Source organism: Podarcis vaucheri (genome assembly GCF_965113315.1).
Source record: "Podarcis vaucheri genome assembly, chromosome: 7".
Taxonomy (NCBI): domain Eukaryota; kingdom Metazoa; phylum Chordata; class Lepidosauria; order Squamata; family Lacertidae; genus Podarcis; species Podarcis vaucheri.
Window position 1 is genome coordinate 87,051,153 of NC_138765.1, and position 20,698 is coordinate 87,071,850.

General features: G+C 46.3%; 1 protein-coding gene across 9 annotated transcripts in view; it reads right to left on the minus strand.

The window, feature by feature from the left end:
- Window positions 1-2,803: 2,803 nt before the first annotated feature.
- AAK1 (AP2 associated kinase 1) overlaps window positions 2,804-20,698 on the minus strand; it is a 105,848-nt gene continuing 87,953 nt past the window's right edge. For 8 of the 9 annotated variants that reach the window (XM_082229810.1, XM_082229811.1, XM_082229812.1 and 5 more), the window contains one exon: window positions 2,804-9,773. In XM_082229810.1, the coding sequence (XP_082085936.1) occupies window positions 8,638-9,773 (1,136 nt within the window). In that variant the 3' untranslated portion in view covers window positions 2,804-8,637. Of the gene's footprint in view, window positions 9,774-18,124; window positions 20,467-20,698 lie in introns of those variants that run through there. The other variant, XM_082229817.1, reaches the window with a different exon arrangement.

Consider the following 20,698-nt stretch of genomic DNA (forward strand, 5'->3'; position numbering starts at 1 on the left):
ACTGGGGGCAGCATCAGCAGAAGGACAGAGGTGCCGGAAGGGTTTGCTTCATTTATTTGTTGTTGTCCTGACTGTTTGTCACACTTGCAATGTTTGCATGTAACTCTGGTGGCGCCTCAGAGGGACGCGGGTGGCGCTGTGGGTAAAACCTCAGTGCCTAGGACTTGCCGATTGTAAGGTCGGCGGTTCGAATCCCCGCGGCGGGGTGAGCTCCCGCCGTTCGGTCCCAGCTCCTGCCCACCTAGCAGTTCGAAAGCACTCTTAAGTGCAAGTAGATAAATAGGGGCTGCTTTATAGCGGGAAGGTAAACGGCGTTTCCGTGTGCTGCTCTGGTGCTGGCTCGCCAGAGCAGCTTCGTCACGCTGGCCACGTGACCCGGAAGTGTCTTCGGACGGCGCCAACTCCCGGCCTCTTAAGCGAGATGAGCGTGCAACCCTAGAGTCGGACACGACTGGCCCGTACGGGCTGGGGTACCTTTACCTTTTAGCTGGTGGTGCCCCAGATGCCTTTACTTGGTCAGAACAGCCGCCACCGCTGAACCACCCACAAAAGTGGAGCCTATACATTTCACATACTTATATCAAGGCTTTTCCTTGCCTTAGCTTTACATGTGCATAGAAACTGTCAGGTTCTCAGAGGGGAAGCAGGCCTGCATTATCAGAGCTGGATACCTGGTTGAGTGAGAAGAACAAGGTGCATCCTCCTATCAGCCTAGCCAAGGCTGGGATTTTCCTGCACAAACATTGACAGTCTGAGGACTTTCACATTCAAAGCTTTATACCTTTTCACGTGCAGCCTATAGATCAGGCATAGGCAAACTCGGCCCTCCAGATGTTTTGAGACTACAATTCCCATCATCCCTGACCACTGGTCATATCAGCTAGGGATGATGGGAGTTGTAGTCCCAAAACATCTGGAGGGCCGAGCTTGCCTATGCCTGCTATAGAGATCAGGCTGGCCCAACTTTTCAGACCAAGTGGGCGGCAAGAGTACTTTGAAATGGAGCCCATGGGCCGCACACTGCCTTGTTATGTGTGGGGAGGAGGGTGGAACGGCCGTTATTTGACACACACCCCAATCCGCCCTCATGCTCCGTACCCAAAGCTGGCTAAGTGAGGCTCTGGGCTTTGGAAAGGAGATGTGAGGATCTGGCAGGGTCCTAGAGTCCTCCCATCTCTTTCTCAAAGATGTGAAAGTGCTAACTATACTTTAGGAAGGAGGTGGAAGGACTCTATGACCCTCTCTGAGCCTCATGCCTCCTTCCCAAAGCCCAGCACCTTGCTTAGCCAACTTTGGGAAGGGAGCTCAAGGGCTGCAGAGGGTAGGCATGGCATCAAAGGCTGCCAATCACCCTGCTATAGATCAAAGCACATGCAATTTCCTCTGCAACAGCTTTGGGTGAAAACACAGCTGAGCTGTGACATTCTTAATGGAGCTGAAGGCCTGTGCAGTAGAATCCACACCCCTAACTACTGGGTGGTATTTTCATCAGAGAAATGTTGGAGGGTATAATCCCCACCGCCCCACAGTTGCTGGCTGAGGAGGCTTCACTGCTGCTGCAGTTTCCTTCCTGGGCAAGCCACCTGTGAGACTCTCCTAAATCGTGTTAGGCACAAGATGGTTCGATGAAGTTGCATACACTACAACCTGTGCACATCCAATGAGGATGAATGCCAGAAGATTCAGGATCGATAAAAAAAGTTCTTCTTCACACAACTCATAGTTAAAACTATGGCACTCGCTCCCACAGTAGGCAGTGATGGCCTCAAACCTGGGTGGCTTTAAAACATGGGTAGGCAACCTAAGGCCCGGGGGCCGGATCCGGCCCAATTGCCTTCTCAATCTGGCCCGTGGACGGTCCGGGAATCAGCGTGTTTTTACATTAGTAGAATGTGCGCTTTTATTTAAAATGCATCTCTGGGTTATTTGTGGGGCCTGCCTGGTGTTTTTACATGAGTAGAATTTGTGCTTTTATTTAAAATGCATCTCTGGGTTGTTTGTGGGGCATAGGAATTTGTTCACCCCCCAAAAAAAAATATAGTCCGGCCCCCCACAAGGTCTGAGGGACAGTGGACAGGCCCCCTGCTGAAAAAGTTTGCTGACCCCTGCTTTAAAAGGATTAGACAAATTCATGGGAGGAGAGGCTTTTGGTGGCTACTAGACTTGATGGCTATGCTCTGCCTCCCCAGCTGGAGGAAGCCAAGGCCAGCTCACCCACGAGGTAAGGTGAGGTGACTGCCTCAGGTGGCAGGATCCACCAGGCAGCAGATCCCAATCTTTCTCCTACCCCACCCCAGCTCTGTTCCTGGAGTAGATCTTCCCTTGTGGGGAGGAAGGCACCGTTTTGGAGTCTGCTTCAGGTGCCAAAATGTCTGGATAGCTATGCTTTTCAATACCAGTTGCTGGAAACCGCAGGAGGGGAGAGGGCTTTTGTGCTTGGGTCCTGCTTAAGGGATGCTGGATAGCAGGCTCTTCTGGTGTTCTTACACCCAATGAGCTTTGACCACATGGACCATCACTAAGAGCAAGTGAAGGCAACTGACAATGAGTGAAAGTGAGGGGAATGTAAACGTGCTGGCAAATATTTTTTAAGGTGCACTGAAACTTCGTTGGGGAGAGATGAAATTTCAGCCCGGCTGAAAACATTTGTGAGGAAATGGTGGGTAGTTTTCGAGTTAGCTCTTGGTTTCGTCCCCCTTGGCATTTGCAGAAAATCAACAAGTTTATACGGATACATCCTTTGCATTTAAGCTTTCGGAAAGACTCTTATGAGCAAGAAGAAGCACACAGCGAGATGAGGGTGTTTGAATCAGATAGTTTTTAATAAAGCATACAAGTTCCCAGCGCTAACATTTCTTCATAAAAGACTTAATGCAACCAGAGTGGGAAAATATATATATATACTCCAGCCTCCAAACAGTTTATCATATCAGAGAGGTATATCCAACACTGTTGAGTTCTGACTATATCAAGAGGAGTTTGGAGTCAAAGCCTTGGTCTCATGACTCATAACTGCACACAGAGACAATTCCAGATTAGCAGCAGCAGAAGGGTGCGACCCTCTCAAAGGACCTCCTCAAGCTGCCAGGACACTAAAGACAATTAGTGCTGCCTTTTAGAATGAGTCACAATTCTCTTTTATTATCTGCATATGGATTTCCATCTTCTCGTTTGCAATTTCACCTCTGGGGCCCGGTGTTTCGATCCAGTTACCATTGGGCCTTCCTTTACAAGAAATAATCCCTTTTTAAAAAAAATGAAAGAAAGAAATAGCTACTGGGAGACTGGCTCTCTGTTATCACAGCTGACTAGTGTTACAAAGGTAAAAATGTTCCCAATGTACACACAGAGACAGGAAAGAACAAAACGGCCGCCATTCTAATCGGCTGCAGTTGTTGTAGCGTCATGACAGGCCAAGTCCAGATGCAGGGATGGCTCCAACAGCAGAGACACACAAGGTACCCTTGTGTCAAAAACACTTGTGGAAGGAAATGTCACTACACCCAAGACACATCTAAAAACCACCAAACATAAGAAAGGAGGAAAGCGGGGAAACCTTTCCAGCATGAGAGTTCTTTGGTGGGAGCTGAATCCATGGAAATCTGTGTGTTCCTTCAGAGTGGTTGATCTCACAGCCCTGTGGCTTTAATGCTGATCCCAAACATGAGGCAGCGACCCACAAGCCCAGCTGTAATGGGGGTGTGGGCAGGGATGGTGGTGGAGCACAGGTGGGAAAGGGAGAAGGGAACTTCAGGAGGAAAACCAGTGTTCTTGGGAGCTAGCCTCTCCCTTTTCTGCCCCAGCCAGCCAACATGAACCCGGTTTAAACTGGGAGCAGTTCCACAAAGGAGAGAAGAAAGACAAGCAGATGCCCCCCCCTCTCTCGGATTGAAAGCCATAATCTTTTAGCGATAAACTGTACTGGGCTGAAATCCTTCTGGCACCTGAGACATAAAATCCCAAGGGGGTCCTGTCCAACCCCAGAATGGAACAGGAAAATTAAACTTTCTGCTCTACAATAGGGCCTACCCACCACTCACCCCACAGACAAAGCTGCCACAGCACCAGGAAGCAGATCCCAACTCAAAGCTTAACCAGAGAAGCAAGACCTACACAGGGAGTAACATTGTGCAGAACTGGAAGGGCAACACTAGGGAGGTTTTAATGAGGTGACTATCTGAACCACCTGAAAGGTGCTCGGATGATTTGCATGAGGGAAAAGGGGAGCTCAATGGCTCCACATCCGCTGACCAAGACCCATGGAACACATTCCTAGCTGCACTGATTTGACTGGAAGGCGCAACTCCTATGTAAGCCCCGCTGGAATCAAGTGATATGGCATCACATCTAAGCAGATGATCGCCCAGATGCAATTGCTGCTGTTTAGTTCTGCAGTGTTGCAAACGAACACTGGCTTCATGACAGTGTCATTAAGCTTCACTCAGATTACTACTAAACAGTTTATTAAGATTGTCTAAATCTACTAAGCAACTTTATAAAACAGAGAGGGGAAACCATCCAGGCTTTTGCTATGCCAGGGCTGTAGGGCAAACTTTCAGCTGGAGGTCTCTCTTTGTGTGTTGCGCAACACTTGGTGAGCCAGGAAGATGTGCCCTACCTCACGAGAACAGGTGGGGCCAGGAATCACCACCCAGCCCCTTCGTGCAAGTCACAGTAACTCTGCTTTCTCCGACCTCCAGATGTTTTGCACCACAACTTTCATCAGTCCCAGCTAGCATGACCATATGGTGCTGGGGTTCATGGGAGGGGGGTTTGTAATCCAAAGCACTGGGGGTGGAGAAATGAGGGTGGGAAGTAAACCCACATGGTCAGCAGGAACGTGACCCCAACATTTCAAGTTTACTCAACTAGGAATGTGAGCACATATGAGGGGGGAGCTAGTTTTTAAATGGCCAAGTGCCCCTTACTTTCCAGAGAATCAGGTGCATTCTCACATAGGTGAGAAGAAGAGAGGAACTACTCCATCCATGGAGTTTCATATGAGGACTGGAGCCTAACTGTGCTTTGGTCTTTGGCCACGACCTACAACTCTGCTGAAGTACCGTCTTGTTCAACAAGGATAGGGAAACAACTAAGCAAAATGCATTCCTTAAAAAACTATTTGTGGAGTGACGTAGGGTTTTTGTAACAGTTTAAAAGCACCCGACTAATACTGGCAGCAGTTTCGGGACTGACTGTAACAAGTGCCTTGACTTCCTTCAGGAGGAACAGAACTAGAACTGGAAATACTATTTGTCATTGGTCAAAATGGAGGCGGGAAATGCCACTGACTTCAACAGCAATCTAATTAGCTTCAGCTTCTGTTTATTCCTACTGAATATGCAACCCCCTGAATGAAGGAGAGTTTCAAAGCTGAGCTGCCGGATGCCATCAACAGAGTACAGGCTACACTCTATACTGGAATTTCACACTGGAATCTATAACACTGCAAGGATGAAATCTTCTGCATTTCTTAATTTTCTCATTCTAGCACCTAAGTTCTCTTCTCCAATACACACACACACGAATAAGTTAAACTTCCAATGTATGGGTTAGCGAACACTTCACAGAGAAACAGAGCATGGCTTCCTATAGGTGTCTTCTTGATTTGATTTATATATTTGGGGGAAAACCTGCGAAGACACAGCAGATAAGCAATCATCTAGGTTTGTTTGTTTGTTTGTTTGTTTAAAAAGGCAAGCTCAAAATGATGTTTGCTCGGTCGCCTGTGTTTTGAACAATGGAGGCACCAAAGTCTGTGTGAGCACATTTTCCAAGAATCATTTCCCCCACCTCACTGCAGGGTATTTAAGCAGCATCAAATTCCTTGTTGCTTCTCCCTGCAAGCCATTATCAATTGCACAAGTACTACAGCAAAAGATGTCAAAAACCAATCAGACAAAAAGAAACACGGGCACGCCAGCATCTGCTTAAAGAGAAGAGGTAGGTGCAGCATGAAGATTGACGTATTAGCAAGGACTCACAGCAAATGCAGTGCTTGAGTTCACAAGAAGAGTATCCAGAGTCCAAGCTTTTTGGTAAACAGAGTCCTGGCTCTACAGCAAGATGGATGGGCCATGAAAACTTGCAGGAAGGCCTTTTTGCACATTGACAGCGGTGCATCCAAACTAGCTTAAAGATGCTGGGATAGTCCAAGTGAATGTATTCAAGATGCAGGGCCACAACAGGAGCACGCTGCTCTTGTGAAGCGCTGAGCAAGCGTGTGATTCCCTTGGGGCAGATCTTCTGCTTTAACAGTCTACATCGCTTCCTCTGCCAGGCAGTTGGACTCTTGACTGAAAGAACCTTTTCGTGATCATTATCAGACTGGAACGTCCTCAAAGGTGCAAGGACTCCCAGCTGGCAGTAAGGAGCAAGGAAACAGATTCACAAGTTGCATGTCAAAAAAACAGTTAAGGCCTTCACATCTGTCTCCTGAACTTTTAAAAATGCTTCAGCAAAGCCTGCCTCAAGCCACCACCCTACCAAACGTCCCCATTTGGAGTAACAAAGTGCTATAGAATTCATTTGAAAGTACCAAAAGAATAGGAAAGATCTTGAGTCATTAAGGACCCTTTTGGAGTCTGAGGACGTTCAAGCAGGTCCCTAACCATAAAATACAGTCCCCTCAAGAGCAGCTAAGGTTCCCCACCCCACCTAACCAAACAGTTAACACATAAGCAGAGGATAAAATCTTTGGAGTGGGGGAGACCAGCCAGCTAGCCATGCTCATGATTCATAGCTGGGATTTGTCCAATATATTTAGGTGCCTGAGACAGGAAATTCAAAGGCCACCTTCTTCTCCAATGGACACAGAGCACCATCTGCCGGAAAGCTCTCCTGTGCCAGCCCCATTCAAAGCGATGGAAGCTGTACAAGAGGGTCCCCATGCATTTCAATGGAAAGGTTGCCATGAAGAACTGCCCGGTGAATTGTGTCCCCTGGGCCAGATCCACCTTTCATGCTGGACCCTTAAAACCACCTCCAAATTGTCATGACTTTAGGGCAGGGCTGCCTCTGACAACTGGCAGACAAGGCCCTTTCAGGCAGCGGGCACTTAAAGATTCCTTTGTAAGAATGTGAGGTAAAAGAGCTGGTAGGGTATTTCTGAACGTCTGGGTCTGGCCACAGGGTGTGAGGACACCTTTCCACAAAAGGCACAATTCAACAAAATTGACTACCGTTAAGTCAACTTGCCATTACATTTCAATAGTTCGCAAGGATTTCTCTCACAAGTGATGCATCAGCTTCTTGGATTGTCTGTTAAAAACCACAAGATTGTCCTTCATAAAACAGCAGGTAGTGAAGACTCGCAAAAGTTACCATTCAGTCATTGGACCTTGATGTAGAATCAGATTTTAAGCCATCAAGAACTGTCACAGCGTCACTGAGGTCAGCAGAATTAACATTAACACTTTCCACACCACTCTACGGCCATCTTTGTCACAACATCCCTTCTTTATTTTCAAACCTGCTGGAGATTCAAAGCCCCCCCCCCCCCCAAGATACAGAAAACAAAGTAAGGGATGTTTGAGCGCTGTCAGCTCCAGATGCGCCAGAAAAGTAACTGCGCTAGAAGTTCTTGTTGGTTAGCTCATGTGTGTTTAGAAGCCAACCCATCAATGCGCTGGAGTCCTGCTCACTCATTGTCATTCCTGCCCCCAGTTTATAGAAAGCGCATGGGAGGTGGCTGCCCCGCCCTCATTGTCAGCAAACCCCTGGGGCCCATCCGCAACGTGGGAGCACAATTGGTGCAACCTCTGAAAAGGGAGCGCATGCTGTATGTGGGAGTGCTGAGGGCCGGACTAGGGAGCTGCTTTCCTCTCTGTGCGCAGAAGAGGAGCTCGGGGGATGCTCCTCAGGGGTGGCATCTGGGTTTAGATCTGTTTCACTGACAGAAAACTGGCTTTGCAAGCTACGCATGGCAGGTGGGAAAGTCAAGCCCTCCCTTTGGGAACATGCAAAAGCCAACTCCGTTTCCCACGCTTTCTGCGTTCCACTTACCATTTCCACAGAGGGTATAACTTCCGCAACAGTCAGAACGGAGTCGCTGTCACTTAGAACCACTAGGGTTTAAGACACCCAGACATTAATTGCCTTTTGTGGGGAGGGCTTAAACACACATTGCAGAACAAGACTTCTGTTACAAACTGACAGTTACAGGTTTTAAGGGAAGATTCATTAGTAGCAACTAAAATAAAAGTGTGCTTATCCTTCTCTCTTGCTTAGAAAAATTAAATAATGTCCCACCTGGTTAGTATTTCTGAAACATTCCTGGTGTGCTGTTGATATGTTCCGTAATCCTTAGTGGATGCTACTATCAAGAGGTAATCAGTTCTGTCCCATGTGTTCCCTGGCTTAAATAATTACCCAAAACCAAACAAAAACAAAAGACCGGCTGGGAGGAAACTTGGAGTGTGGGGATGGGAAAGAGCATCTAAAAAGCAAGTGATAAACCTTACAGCCTGGAAGTCGTTCACAGCCTGAAACCAGCTTCATATGATTCAGGTGAGTATCACAGCAACTGTAGTTTCGACATTCTAGGTACGTACGGAGTGAATTTTGCCCAAAGGGCTTGTAGGCTCTTGATAATGCATTCAAAGCCTTGCCTCCTCCTCCTGTCACAATGGAAACCATTTAGGGTTTCTGCTTTCCCAGTTTAGAAGGAAAGGGGGCTGACGAGAATGGGTCAGAGCTGGGCAGCTCTTTAGTCCTGGAAGAAGGAGAGGCGATAGAAATGGACCCCGCTATGGCTTGCTTGTTGGTCTGAGACACCACTTTGTAAGCTGCGATGGGCTGGGCGCCGACGCCCTGGTCCCCTTCTGGGCTGTAGTGACGGGAATACTTTGCCAATGACTGTGGACGGAAAGGCTGGCTGGCCTTCAAACCCAAGAGGACGTCTTGGGGGAGTGTGTGCGCTTGGAGCGTGTCGTTGGGGGTGCTGCCCAGCTCTTGAGACGCATCTTTGGGAGGATCGGGGCCTTCGCTTGCTCTGGCAGAATGAGGGAGAGCACCGGATGGCTGGGGCAGCGAAGCCACAGAATACTGACCTTGCGAGAGAGGAGAACCATGAAGCCCTGTATCTAGGTTCTGGAAGGAAGCGTTAAAGGTGTACTGGGGAGCTCCAGCGGAGCCCAAGAACCCCACCGGGACAGGAGATTCCTTTGCCCCGCTGTGCGGCATAAACTCTTCCTGGCTCTTCTTTTTCGTGAAGGGAGCCCGGAGGAAGACGTCGCCCTCGTCCTGCTGCTTCGCCAGCCCGTGGCCCTTGGAGACGAAGGGCGCTTTGGCGAAGATGTCCAGGTCGTCGTGAAGAGTCATGGAGCTTCGGAATGGAGCTGTGGCAAAGACGTCTCTCTCGTCCGAAGTTGTTCCGGGGAGTTGTTGGAAAGCATCAAGCTGCACCCCCATGCTCTGGGGAACTTGCAGATTAAGGTCTTCTTGGGGAATGCTACCCCTGTCCAGATGCTGAGGGTTCAGCTTATAAGCTTCCTCTTCCTCTTCGGAATCCATCAGCAGAGGCCTGGACCCGCTGCAGTCCAAGATGTCCCCCTCGTGGTCCGTCCCCTCCCCTTCACTGCTGTGGAAAGAGCTGTTGCTGGAAGGACCATCCCTCGACAAGTACTCCGATTCTTCTCCGTGTTCCGCGCTCCGTGATCTTCCATCCAGCATCTCAGGCTGCCGTTTCTTCACCGGGAAGCAGCCAACAGCAGACATTCCAGGACCGTGCTCAGTGCTGACCACAAAATAGATGGTTGGCTCCCCCTGCAGACCTACAACGCATAAAACAAGAGAGTTAACCTGCCGATCTTAGGATTCTCTTGGCAGAACTAAGGCACAGATGTGTTATGATGTTGATCCAAAATCAGCAGCACAAATGTGGGGGTGGGGAATGGAGGGAGGGAGAAATACATTTAAAATAATAAATAAATATATGCAAAGATGAAGACGGGTAAATTACAGCACATAGACTGGAACACGCCTCTATGTCCTCTCACATTTCAGGACTCCACAAAAATGTGTGTTGGAAAAAGATGGAGGATGTTATAAATACACAGACATTCAAACCTCGGGATTTGACTGGAGTAGGAGGCGAGTGGGATGGCAGCCACAGAAATCTGCACAGCTGAGGGTCACCAGCACACAACCATCACTTTTGGTTTTGTGTTTTTTAATTTGAAACAAGGAAGACAAGGTGGCAGGGCTGCGTGAAGGAACTAGAATAGTGTGGTCAGATTCTGCTAAGTGTTGAGAAACTAAGGGTGGGGTTGAACAAGGTGCACAATTAGCTGGCGAGAGAGTTTTCAGCACCTTGTCTCCCTGCCTGTTGCCCCCCCCCATGGCCAACAATCCCCACTGGTTCTCTCCCAGATCATGCAGCAACAAATTGTTGTTGCTGAGCGTGGTAGTGGGGAGGTGGGAATCCAAACCATATGAACAAAATAAAACATTTGTATTTGCTGCCTTGGAATGAATCCAATCAGAGGTGTTTTTCCCTTCTGAGTTTTAGTTTTTAGCAGGGAAGTTCCAGTGTCTCGGGACAGTCTTTTGGATTCTGAATTTTGCGAGCCACCCTAAAGAATGGCCACCAATCCTAGTGGATTCCAGGACATGAAGAGACTCCTGAGAGGCCAGTTCTCCAGCTACTCAAATTCTCTGCTACTCTTTTGCTGGTGAAGGAGGATAAACCAGCCTGGGGATTTCTGCTTGCCCACTTGCTCAAAGAGCAATGGCTGCTAATCACAGGTGGTGGCATCCTAGCTCGGTAGATGCAAAGATTATGGCAGCCTTCTTGAACCTGCTACCCTCCAGGTGTTCATTTCCTATCAGCTCCACAGCCAACATGGCTGCATGATGGCTGATGGGGGTTGTGGTCCAAAACATCTGGCTGGGGAAGGCTGGAATGGGGCATGAACCACTGCAATGTTGGCTCAATCCAGTCCAAAGCCATATTAACTGCTAGAAGCTTAATGCCTGGTTAAGCAGAAGAATGGAGGGGAAATGGAAGGACTTTCTCTTATTACCCCACTGGAGGAATCCAAATTTATTTTCCCAGGCCAGATGGATCACACAAACAGTCATCAGAACACAAGATAGCTTACCTTCCAAGAAATAGTAGCAGGTTATCATGGCATAGGACTCATGTTAGCAAGAGGACAGGAAAAAGGCACATGAAAACTAAACTGTTGAGAACCAAATCCCCAAAGCATTCACATTTGCTATCATCCATTTTAAAATAACGGAACAGGATTTTGGGTCTCACTCCCTTTTAGAAGGGCGGGGGGACAGGGACCAAATCCTGTGTGGTCTATAGGGCAAAGCGCAGATCACAGCCCACCTGGGGACACAAGCTATGCTCTGCCAGTTTGGGGGATTCTGGACTAGCAGACCCTGTTCTTATCTAGCCAGGCCCTTCACACATCCTTAAGCAAGGCTGTGTCCTCAAGACCACTGAGCACAGGTGGACAATGCCTCCAGTTTGAAGAGATCCTGGAGCATTAATTCTTGCTTTGCAAGCCTAACTTAGATTGACTAGGGTTGTCCTTGTTGTGCTGCTGTTTTGGTTTTTTTTAATTAAAAAAAAAGGGAGAAAGTAGTTCATGCTTTGGAGGGGGGAAATTCCAATGGAGGTCACCTGCTTTTGAGGACACTGGAGCTAGTCCCCCCCCCCTCAATAATCAAAGACAGTACTTCAAAGATAAGCATCAAAATGATTGTTTATTGAGAGACCATCAGCTTTGATACATTACACTGTAAGTGCATGGCCACTGTAGGCAAGAAATGGGAGGTAATGTAACATGCTGTACAGAAAGCCTATTGAAGCCAATATGCAGCGTTCCGTTAACAGGACTCCCTCTTTTATATTTTAAATCATTCCCACTGCAGTAACGAAAAAGCACCCTAAGAAAAAAACCCCGATCTGAAACACAACCACTCTGAACGTTGGGTGTGTAATATGCATTTTTTCCCAAGAGGTTCAGGTACCCCCCTCCCCAAAAGAAAGCTATGAGCTTTGCAACTGTCCCCACCACAAAAAAAGCTAAACGGGAAAGGAAGAAGAGAGCATATGAGAAACAGTGGATTGGGTCATGGCTTCAGCTGGCTGCAATATCATCATCAGTTGCTCTGGCTATAACCAATTGAAATGCAGGTCAAGCTAAGAACTAAGGGCGCCATTTGAATGTAAAAAGCAAGAACAGGCCCTTTAAAATATTCTCTCTTTTGGAGGGGCTGTGTGTGTATCTGCATTAAATACTAGCTTGTCATATTTGCCAGGATACAAATAAAGCCAGCCTGTCTTGCTGCGTTTGGATTCAAGGCAGCAAGCGGCAGGCTTCCTTTGACTTCCAGGCTCACTAATTCCACTAGAAAGACATGCACAGGTGCTCCAGGTGAGCAGCAGGCACTGCTTCCAAGCCTAGAGTGTGAGTGAGTGGGGTGGGAAGAGAAATATGTCTGGGTTCTCTCTCTCACATTCCAGAGCAAGGAGCTCTAAAACAGAAATCAAACTACATTTTCACCAGCCTCATTTAAAAAAAAATAAAAAAATTGGCATTTATATAGTGCTTTAAGATCATTATCAATTGCTTGACATATGTTAGCTCAGTCCTTCTTACCCTTTATTACCCTATAATGCAGAAGGGAAAACACCTTGGGCCAAGGCTACGTTCCCTGATCACCTGCCACTGTGCCATACAGCTCTCCCGCATGTTTGGCAGAGGATGCCCTTCACTTCACCAACCATCTAAAGCAGCAGTTGACACAAGTGCCCCGTATGAAGATCTGATTTACACAATTCCCCCGCAGAAAATCCCCATTGCCCACCCATTGCCTAGTTCAATAGGCCCCATTTTGGTTCAGTTCAGTACTTACAGAATTGCATTTCATCTATTCTATACAATTAGACTCTGCAATGATATATGTACTTGCATATAGCCATAATATATTGTTTTTCAACTATGCAATGGCAGAAGGATTAAACAAACGCAAAATGCAGTTCAAAAAGAAAAGAGTGCACAATTCGGTCTACAGCATACCTAGGCCTCCTGCACATACAGCAACCATACTATGAGGACCAGGGAGAGAAATCTTCACCATACAAATTGGAATGGCAACCTGCTCAGTGCTGGGATCAGGCATTTGAAGAACTTGGCAATAAATTTTCTTCTTCTTCAGCAATTGCAGAAAGGATTTTGCTTTACTGCACTTCAGAGACCTGAGTAGGTTTCAAACCAACAATGGCAGCCCTGCAACTAGTCAGCTGCCCCTTGAGACTTTGAAACCAGAAGGAGAAACCCAGTGAGGATGCGGAACATCTTGCAAAATTGCATATTATGAACCTCATTGCCAGGGAACCCAGGTTCACGCTGCTTTGTGTTCCTTGGCAGAAAGGCTGAATAACTATGTGATGGGCCAAGGGTTTCTAAATTCCCTGCAAATGCCTCCCACACAAGTTCATGGGACTTAATGGGAACTGTGCAGGAACACAATGCATTCTGAGGAACGGATTCCCCATGGTCTTCATCCAATCTAGTTTGCATAGCTCAGTAACAACATAAAACCTCCTACACATCTGCCTATAGTCCATGGGAGAATAAAGAGCACTGTCCAGTTAATTGTAAGATAATCAAAACAATAACAACGTGTCCTGAATACATTTGGTACTGCAGGATGCATAAGACTGATGGGTGAGCCACTGAGATGTTAGCCACCCGCCACCCACCTCTTGCATAGATAAGACCCTCTGGAAGGGCAAGACCAAGACAACGGGATGAGCAATGAGGCCCAGTGTGCTGAAAGGAGGATCCAGAAACCAAGAGAGACAAGACGAGAAAGGGCAGAAAGCTAAGCGACGGTTTAAAGGTCTGTCTAGAATTCTGACCCATTTCTGTGATTTCCAGCTTGAATTTTTGTGATGGTTCCAGCACAGCATTCCTAGCCAGCAGGTATGATTGGTAAGAAAAAGTTATGGGACTCAGGCTGCAATTCTATACAGCAGCTTTCCCTAACGTAGCACTCACCAGATGTTTTGGAGTACAGCTGCAACATACAGCTGTGTGGGATGGGAATGATGGGAGTTGTAGCTCAAAACATCTGGAAGGCACCAGGTTGCAGAAAGCTGCTGTAGACACATACTGGTGAGCATTCTGAGAATATGTCTGAGTCCGTCCTGTAATTTTCAGCCCAAGGCCTGTGTTGCCTTGTGGGCAGTTTTCTGGGGTGGGTGGGTGTGGAGAGACATAAACAAGAAAGGGCAGGGAAACAGAAGTGCCTCTTTACTTTGTGCAACAAGGTAAACACACATGCACAGAGGTTTCTGCACACTCACAACCCGCCATCCAGGCAAGCAAGAGGCATTACCCCTGTGTTTGAGCCAGGCAACAGCGCAAAGCAGGGCTGAAGAGGAGAGGGCCTGGTCTAGTCCCAAGGGCCAGGTCGAAGGGCCCCACCCCTGCTGTAATTACTAGATCTTATTATTAGAGTACACTAAATTTAATATTAACACAGAACAAAAAAACATGATTCCTTCCCATATTGGCAAAGTGATGCTACCTTCATTAAATAACACAAAAAGGATAGTGGGTTTACCTTCACTACAATAAAGGGGGACACACACTTCCAGCAGTGTAGAGACCCTTACACTTGTTTTTAATTCCAAACACTCAATTACATAACCCAAACGCACTGGTTAAGGATGCTGGTCTAGCCATATCTATGACCAAGCAAATTATTGACTAATGACTCAGAATGGTCAGTGGGTATTCACTCACTAGTCAAGAAACAGCTGGATTTTCCTTGACTGTTCTGAACAGGAGAAACTAATCCGACTGTGGGTGAAGGTGGTTTGCTATAACAAGATATAAACAAAATCTGTGTGCTAATAGAATAAAAGCAGATTTGGAGACAGAGAGACAAAAAAAAGTCCAGTTTGAGAATGAGATGGGCTTAGGCAGGCTTCCACAACCTTGGCCCTCCAGATGTTTTGAGACTACAATTCCCATCGTCCCTGACCACTGGTCCTACTAGCTAGGGATCATGGGAGTTGTAGGCCAAAAACATCTGGAGGGCCGAAGTTGAGGAATCCTGGGCTTTGGGCTGTGAAAGGCTAAAAGTATTGGGGTATTTTTTGTAGTCACTCTCTCAGGATGGCAGAGCTTAAGCTGGTGTTGCTTCCCCCTGTTCTAGGCCTGCATATTTTGTAACCTAGGGAACTGCCTTACACCAAGTCAGACAATCAATCCATCCACTCAGTATTCCCAACCACTACATGCCGATGCCAGGGAGTGACTCTAGAACCTTCTGCAAGAAAAACAGATGATCGGCCGCTGAACTACAGCCCTCCTTCCACCTACACTGTAGGAGCTTGAGACTCACAGAGGAAGCAGGCAGTGTCTGGCAAAGGCAAAGCAGGGCAGGTCAAGCCAAACCGGAGGCCAGTACAATGGACAGCTCCACTGGACCATTCTCCTCCTAAGGCAGCTGTTGTCTCTGCAAAGGCGCCTACAGTGAACTGAATCTTTCCGTAGGTCGACAAGACCTGGAGGGACACACAGGAGGGCTCTACCTTTCTGTATTTTAAGCTGTTTTATTCTTGTGTTTATACTCATTCTTAATGTACATTTTTGTAAGTCACTTAGTGTTTCATTTTTTGGAAGCGAGAGACCAATAAACAGCAACAGCAACTCACAGTCCCAGCCAGAATGGCTGTGTGATGCTGGGGGTTATGGGAGCCATAGTTCAAAACATCTGGAGGGGAATCAGGTTGGGGGGCATGGCTGTCATCTGGCTGGGTTTTGCACAGCTATCTGAAATCTTGTAAACTGGGTTTTGGTGCTTGGTATCAAATTTTACCTTCTTCACCCATCAGGAAACCTGCCTCTCCTTGAGGTCCCTTCCCTCAAAATTCTTCTTCCATAAACAAAGCTTTTCTGGATCATTGTACTCTCACTTCCACAGAACTGCCTGCCATTAAGATGGCAACTGTGATATCAGGGTGAATCCTGGCTAATCCTGAATGCTCCTCTGGGCAGGGAATGCTTCCATTTGCTTTCCATACAGCACCAAATATACTGGTGCATATTTGGAGCACCATTAAAAGCAAACAAACCACCAAATTACTTTGGGCATTTTCCATACAAAGGTCTGCTTGAACCTCCGTCTCCATCACCAAGTTAATGGCTACTAGGTACCAGTTTCCACTTGTGTTTTCAAAAGCCCAAAGAGTGACATTCTAATCTGGTTGCAGATGAAAGCATCATCCCCAGAGTAAAGAGGAAGGCAGAGCCATAGGAAAGAGGTGCTATATGGCTTGTGGGTTCCCCATCGGGATGGGTGCTTTCTCTTCAGTGTTCTTACATGGCAGTTTGTTGCAGAGGGCAGGCAGCAGTTTCTGCTCGCTCAGCACAGCTTTCCACTCATGTCAGAAAAGCAACAGGCCCTTTAACAAGATAAGAGCAGCTCCTCCTTCCAGAAAAGTTTTGCAGCATCACACTAGTTCCCTCCTTCTTTCAGAGATTGCAGTTGTGCCAGAACACGGTTCACTGCAATCTTTGCTAAACTGCTGCCTGCTAGATGACTTGGGCTACATATCACAATTAGCCCTAGGTTCATTTTGTACTTATTTATTTCAGGTGATTAAATTCAGAATTTCTCAGTGGTGTTTAGAAATTATATGGCTATGCTGTCTGGGGTTGGGAGGTGCTGTAGTCCAGAGCATCTGCTGGAGTGCATCAGCTTGCAGAAGGCTGTCGCGGGGCGTGGATCAGCATCACAGTGCTGTGTTATGATCAATGGGCTACAGAATTTACTTTGAACTTTTAACTACATTGTCTACTGCCAATTATCATCTAAGAGAGCAGGGCAGACACTAGCCAAACACAGTCCATGCTAGGCTGAGCTTGGCACTACATGCAGTGAAACATTTCTGCAGGGGCAACCTGAAGGTAGACTGCAGTTCACTGGCCTACCTAGAACAGGTGTCGCTAACTAGAGCTTGATGCACCACAATGCCTACCAACCCCAGGGAGCAAGGCCAAAGGTCAGGGGTGATCCAAGCAATATCAGGGAAGCCAACTACTTGCTGAGATTCTTTCTGAGAATGCTGAGTTGGCCTGATCCTGCTTGAAGTGGTTCCGAATAAGCAGTTCATTGGCACAGCTTCAAAATAATGCTTTGATTGTGAAGAGATGCTGAGTACAGAATCACAGAATTGTAGAGCTGGAAGGGACCCAAAGGGTCATCGAGTCCACAGCCCACAATACAGGAATTGTATGCACTCCTACTTTGAAAATTTAAAATACACCCAGTGGGGTGCCGCCCATTTAATCGTTGTTGTTACTGCTGCTGCTGCTGTTATTATTATTAGTGTGCAAGACAGAAGTCAGCCCACACAATTTACAAAACAAAAGTATACACACACACACATCAGAAATATTAAATAACTAGCTCAGACAGCAAGAAATTCAACAACAGAGATGCCACTTCTGGTGCTGAATTTCTCCCCAGTGAATTTCCAGCAGACTGCTGGGGAAGTCAATAGGATGCTCTCCAGACGTTGTTGAACTACAAATTCCATCAACCCTGTTCATTCGCCATGCCATCTGGGGCTGATGGGAGCTTGAGGCCAACAACATCTGGAGGGCATCGGGTGTTGGCCACCCTAGGTCTATCACAACTAAGGTTGTCAACCTAGACCATGGCATTTCCCAGCTGCTGGTCTGCATCAATTGCAGCTGCTTAAGCAACTCATTGGGGAAAAATAGTTCCCCCAGTAAAGACACAGGGACAGAGATTGGGGCTCGTGGCATGAGTAGAAGACACACCTTTATCCTTGTCTTTAAGGATATGAGAAATCAAGTCATTTCCCCGGACATTACATTTCAGCAGTCAAAGACATTTTGGTCCTGGAGGCAGAAAATCCAGGTGATGCCTCGCATGATCATAATCAAAATATTTGTTCCCTGCCTTTTTTTACTAGTATTCCAAAATGGGCTGCAGATTGTCTGATTCTGCCTAACGGCAGCCTTGCAACACACCCACACACCCTATACTTGATCACCCTTTCGAAAAAAGGAACTTCAACCTCCCGCAATATATTGCAACAGGCTAATAATCATTCCCAGAATTTCAGTCTTGCGCTGTTTATTAAAGAATCTGCTACACGTCATTTCAATGACTTTTGGTCAATTCATAAACCTTAGTACAGGATAAATTATTTCCACCATGTTAGATTTGCCAATCCAGATGCATGATTCATTTTTGGAAAAACAAAACAAAAATTTAAAAGGTCCCAACACTCACAGTTGTTTTGCTCACAGCACTGTCCTCAAGCAACCAGGTACTTCCATTATTCTGTGTCCAGAACTCTTCAACAAGTTCAAGTAGACTTAAAATGTTAAACATTCTTTTTTAAAAGTACTTTAATTCACAGAAATGTTCTTTTTTTGGTTTCTTATACACAGCAGGTGGTTACTTTGTTTAAAAAAATCCATTCTTTTTTTCCATATATTTTTCAGTATCTGACTATACAATAACGTTCTATCTAAAGCTTTGTCCACATAATCCAGACCCGGTCGCCTGTGCTTCGGGATTCAGAAGTCAAAACAACCCCACCCCCCTCCCAAAAAAATATAAAGATCTATCAACAATTTTACTAAGATAATTTCCATAGTTCTGTCATGTAAATCATCAGGAAAGTGCAGCAGAAACACGGAAATGGACACATCACACATAAGCAATACTTTTTATCATGAAGTGTGCATGTAGATCTTAGAAAGATTCAGAGAGAACGGACATGACGATTAAATCCTATTTACAGAATTTGTTAAGCTAATTTCTGAGGGGGAGATTTAGATGGGGTGGGGGAAGCTGGAAGGGGGAATACTCAGGGACGTCATCAAGGTGTCTTTCCTTCATGTAGGAGAGGCTGATACATCTATAAATTTAGTCATTCATACTTTCACACGTGGGAAAACTGCACTTTTTACCAATACAGCTACATACACATACACAGAGTTAGCATTAAGCTAATAATTATTCCACTATGGAGTCAGGGTAGGTCCTTCCGTTCAGAAGAACATCTTCAGAGTGGCAAGTTAACTTTGGACTTGAAGATCAGAAGCCGATGAAAACAAGTTTACTCTATCCAGTAGTTTGACGAAACTGAGCATATCAAGGTGGAAATAAAAGGTAAAACCCATTCAGGTACACCTAAGCTGGAAAGCACTTACTCTCAACTGGCTGACAAGGTGTGCATGCGAGCTCTACAAAGACTGAAGGATCTAAATAAAGATTACAGTCCTTTGCCTACTGGGAAGGGGGGGAAATGGCTCCATAGTACTGTGTTAACACTATACCTAGTTGCAACATAGGGAGACAGCCAAAAGGAAAAAACCAAAAACAACAACCTCACCCGCAGGAATGTCTGACCTGTACATTAATTTTACAGAATTCCTCTACAGGCCAAGCCCTCCACCAGAGTACACATCCGTTGCTACAAATGCCCTCTTCAACTGAGGATTCATCCAACAGGGGGGAAAAACCTTAGCCATGCTTTTTAGACATTATGATGTTTTACGTTTAACTATTTTGCGATGGATAATTTCCATAGCTTGGGTGTTGTTGTTTTTTAAATCTTATTTTATTAAGCACAGCCCATTCCTAAGCACACTGCAGAATGCTGGTTAGGGAGCAAAATGTCCACTTTCCAAGCTGGAAATGTATCTACTCAGCAGATCTCAGGCACAGTTTTAGCTGTGGAGGAGGAGAAGGCAATGCCCAGAGTCCTCCCCCAAAGCCTTCCTAAGAGAGCCCCTGCCCCCTTGCACATCAGAGAGGGGCAATGGTGACTTATTTTCAAGGTCCTTCTCCTTCTTGGTTTTAGATTACGAAAAGAAGTTGACATACCATTTGGTTAGCATTCTCTAGACTAAGGCGGGATGGGGGCCCCAGATGTATTATAGTTGTATGCATTTCTAGTAAGGGTCATACACAGGTTACACGTAATTCATGTACAGTTATGGTTCCAGTGGAGCTGGTGGGGAGGTAAAATCATAGCAAAGAGATTAATAAACAGCGGTGCTCCCATTAGAGATAGGCTAGTAGAGAGAAGTGCACAAGGTAGCAAGTTGCATCAAGGACGTGCTGAGACGGAGGGAAGGGGAGTCCCAAGAGAGGGGCCATGATTTGGGGGTTCAGGGTGTGGGCTCCTTCCATCTGCAGGGTTATTTTTAAACAAAACAACAACAGGAACACAAAATCACCTGACAACTAAAGATTTAGCTCCGTTGGGAAAACAAAAACAAAACAAAACAAAAAAACCACATTGGATTTAAGGTACGTTACAGAAACCGCCTTGGTTACTGAGTGGCTGCTACAGGTCTATGAGCTGATCCACTAGCAGAAGAGACCTGGCTAAGTTGGGAAGACTGGATTCAGAGCTTCCACTGCTGTTTCTAGAATGCCCACCTGAAAGTGTGAGAGATAGCAATTCAGTATTGAGCAAGAGAATTAAAGGGAATTAAAAGTTAGCTTTTCAATAAATAAAATGAAAAAGGCGTTCACAAGCAAACAAAAAGGAAGAGCAAGCTACAAACTAGAGAAAGCAGCAGCAGTCTGGAATCTACACAAGCGTGGCTCTTGGAGTTACAAGTAGATAGATGCAGAAAGTTTTGCAGACACAGTCTTCAATGTGGCTTTT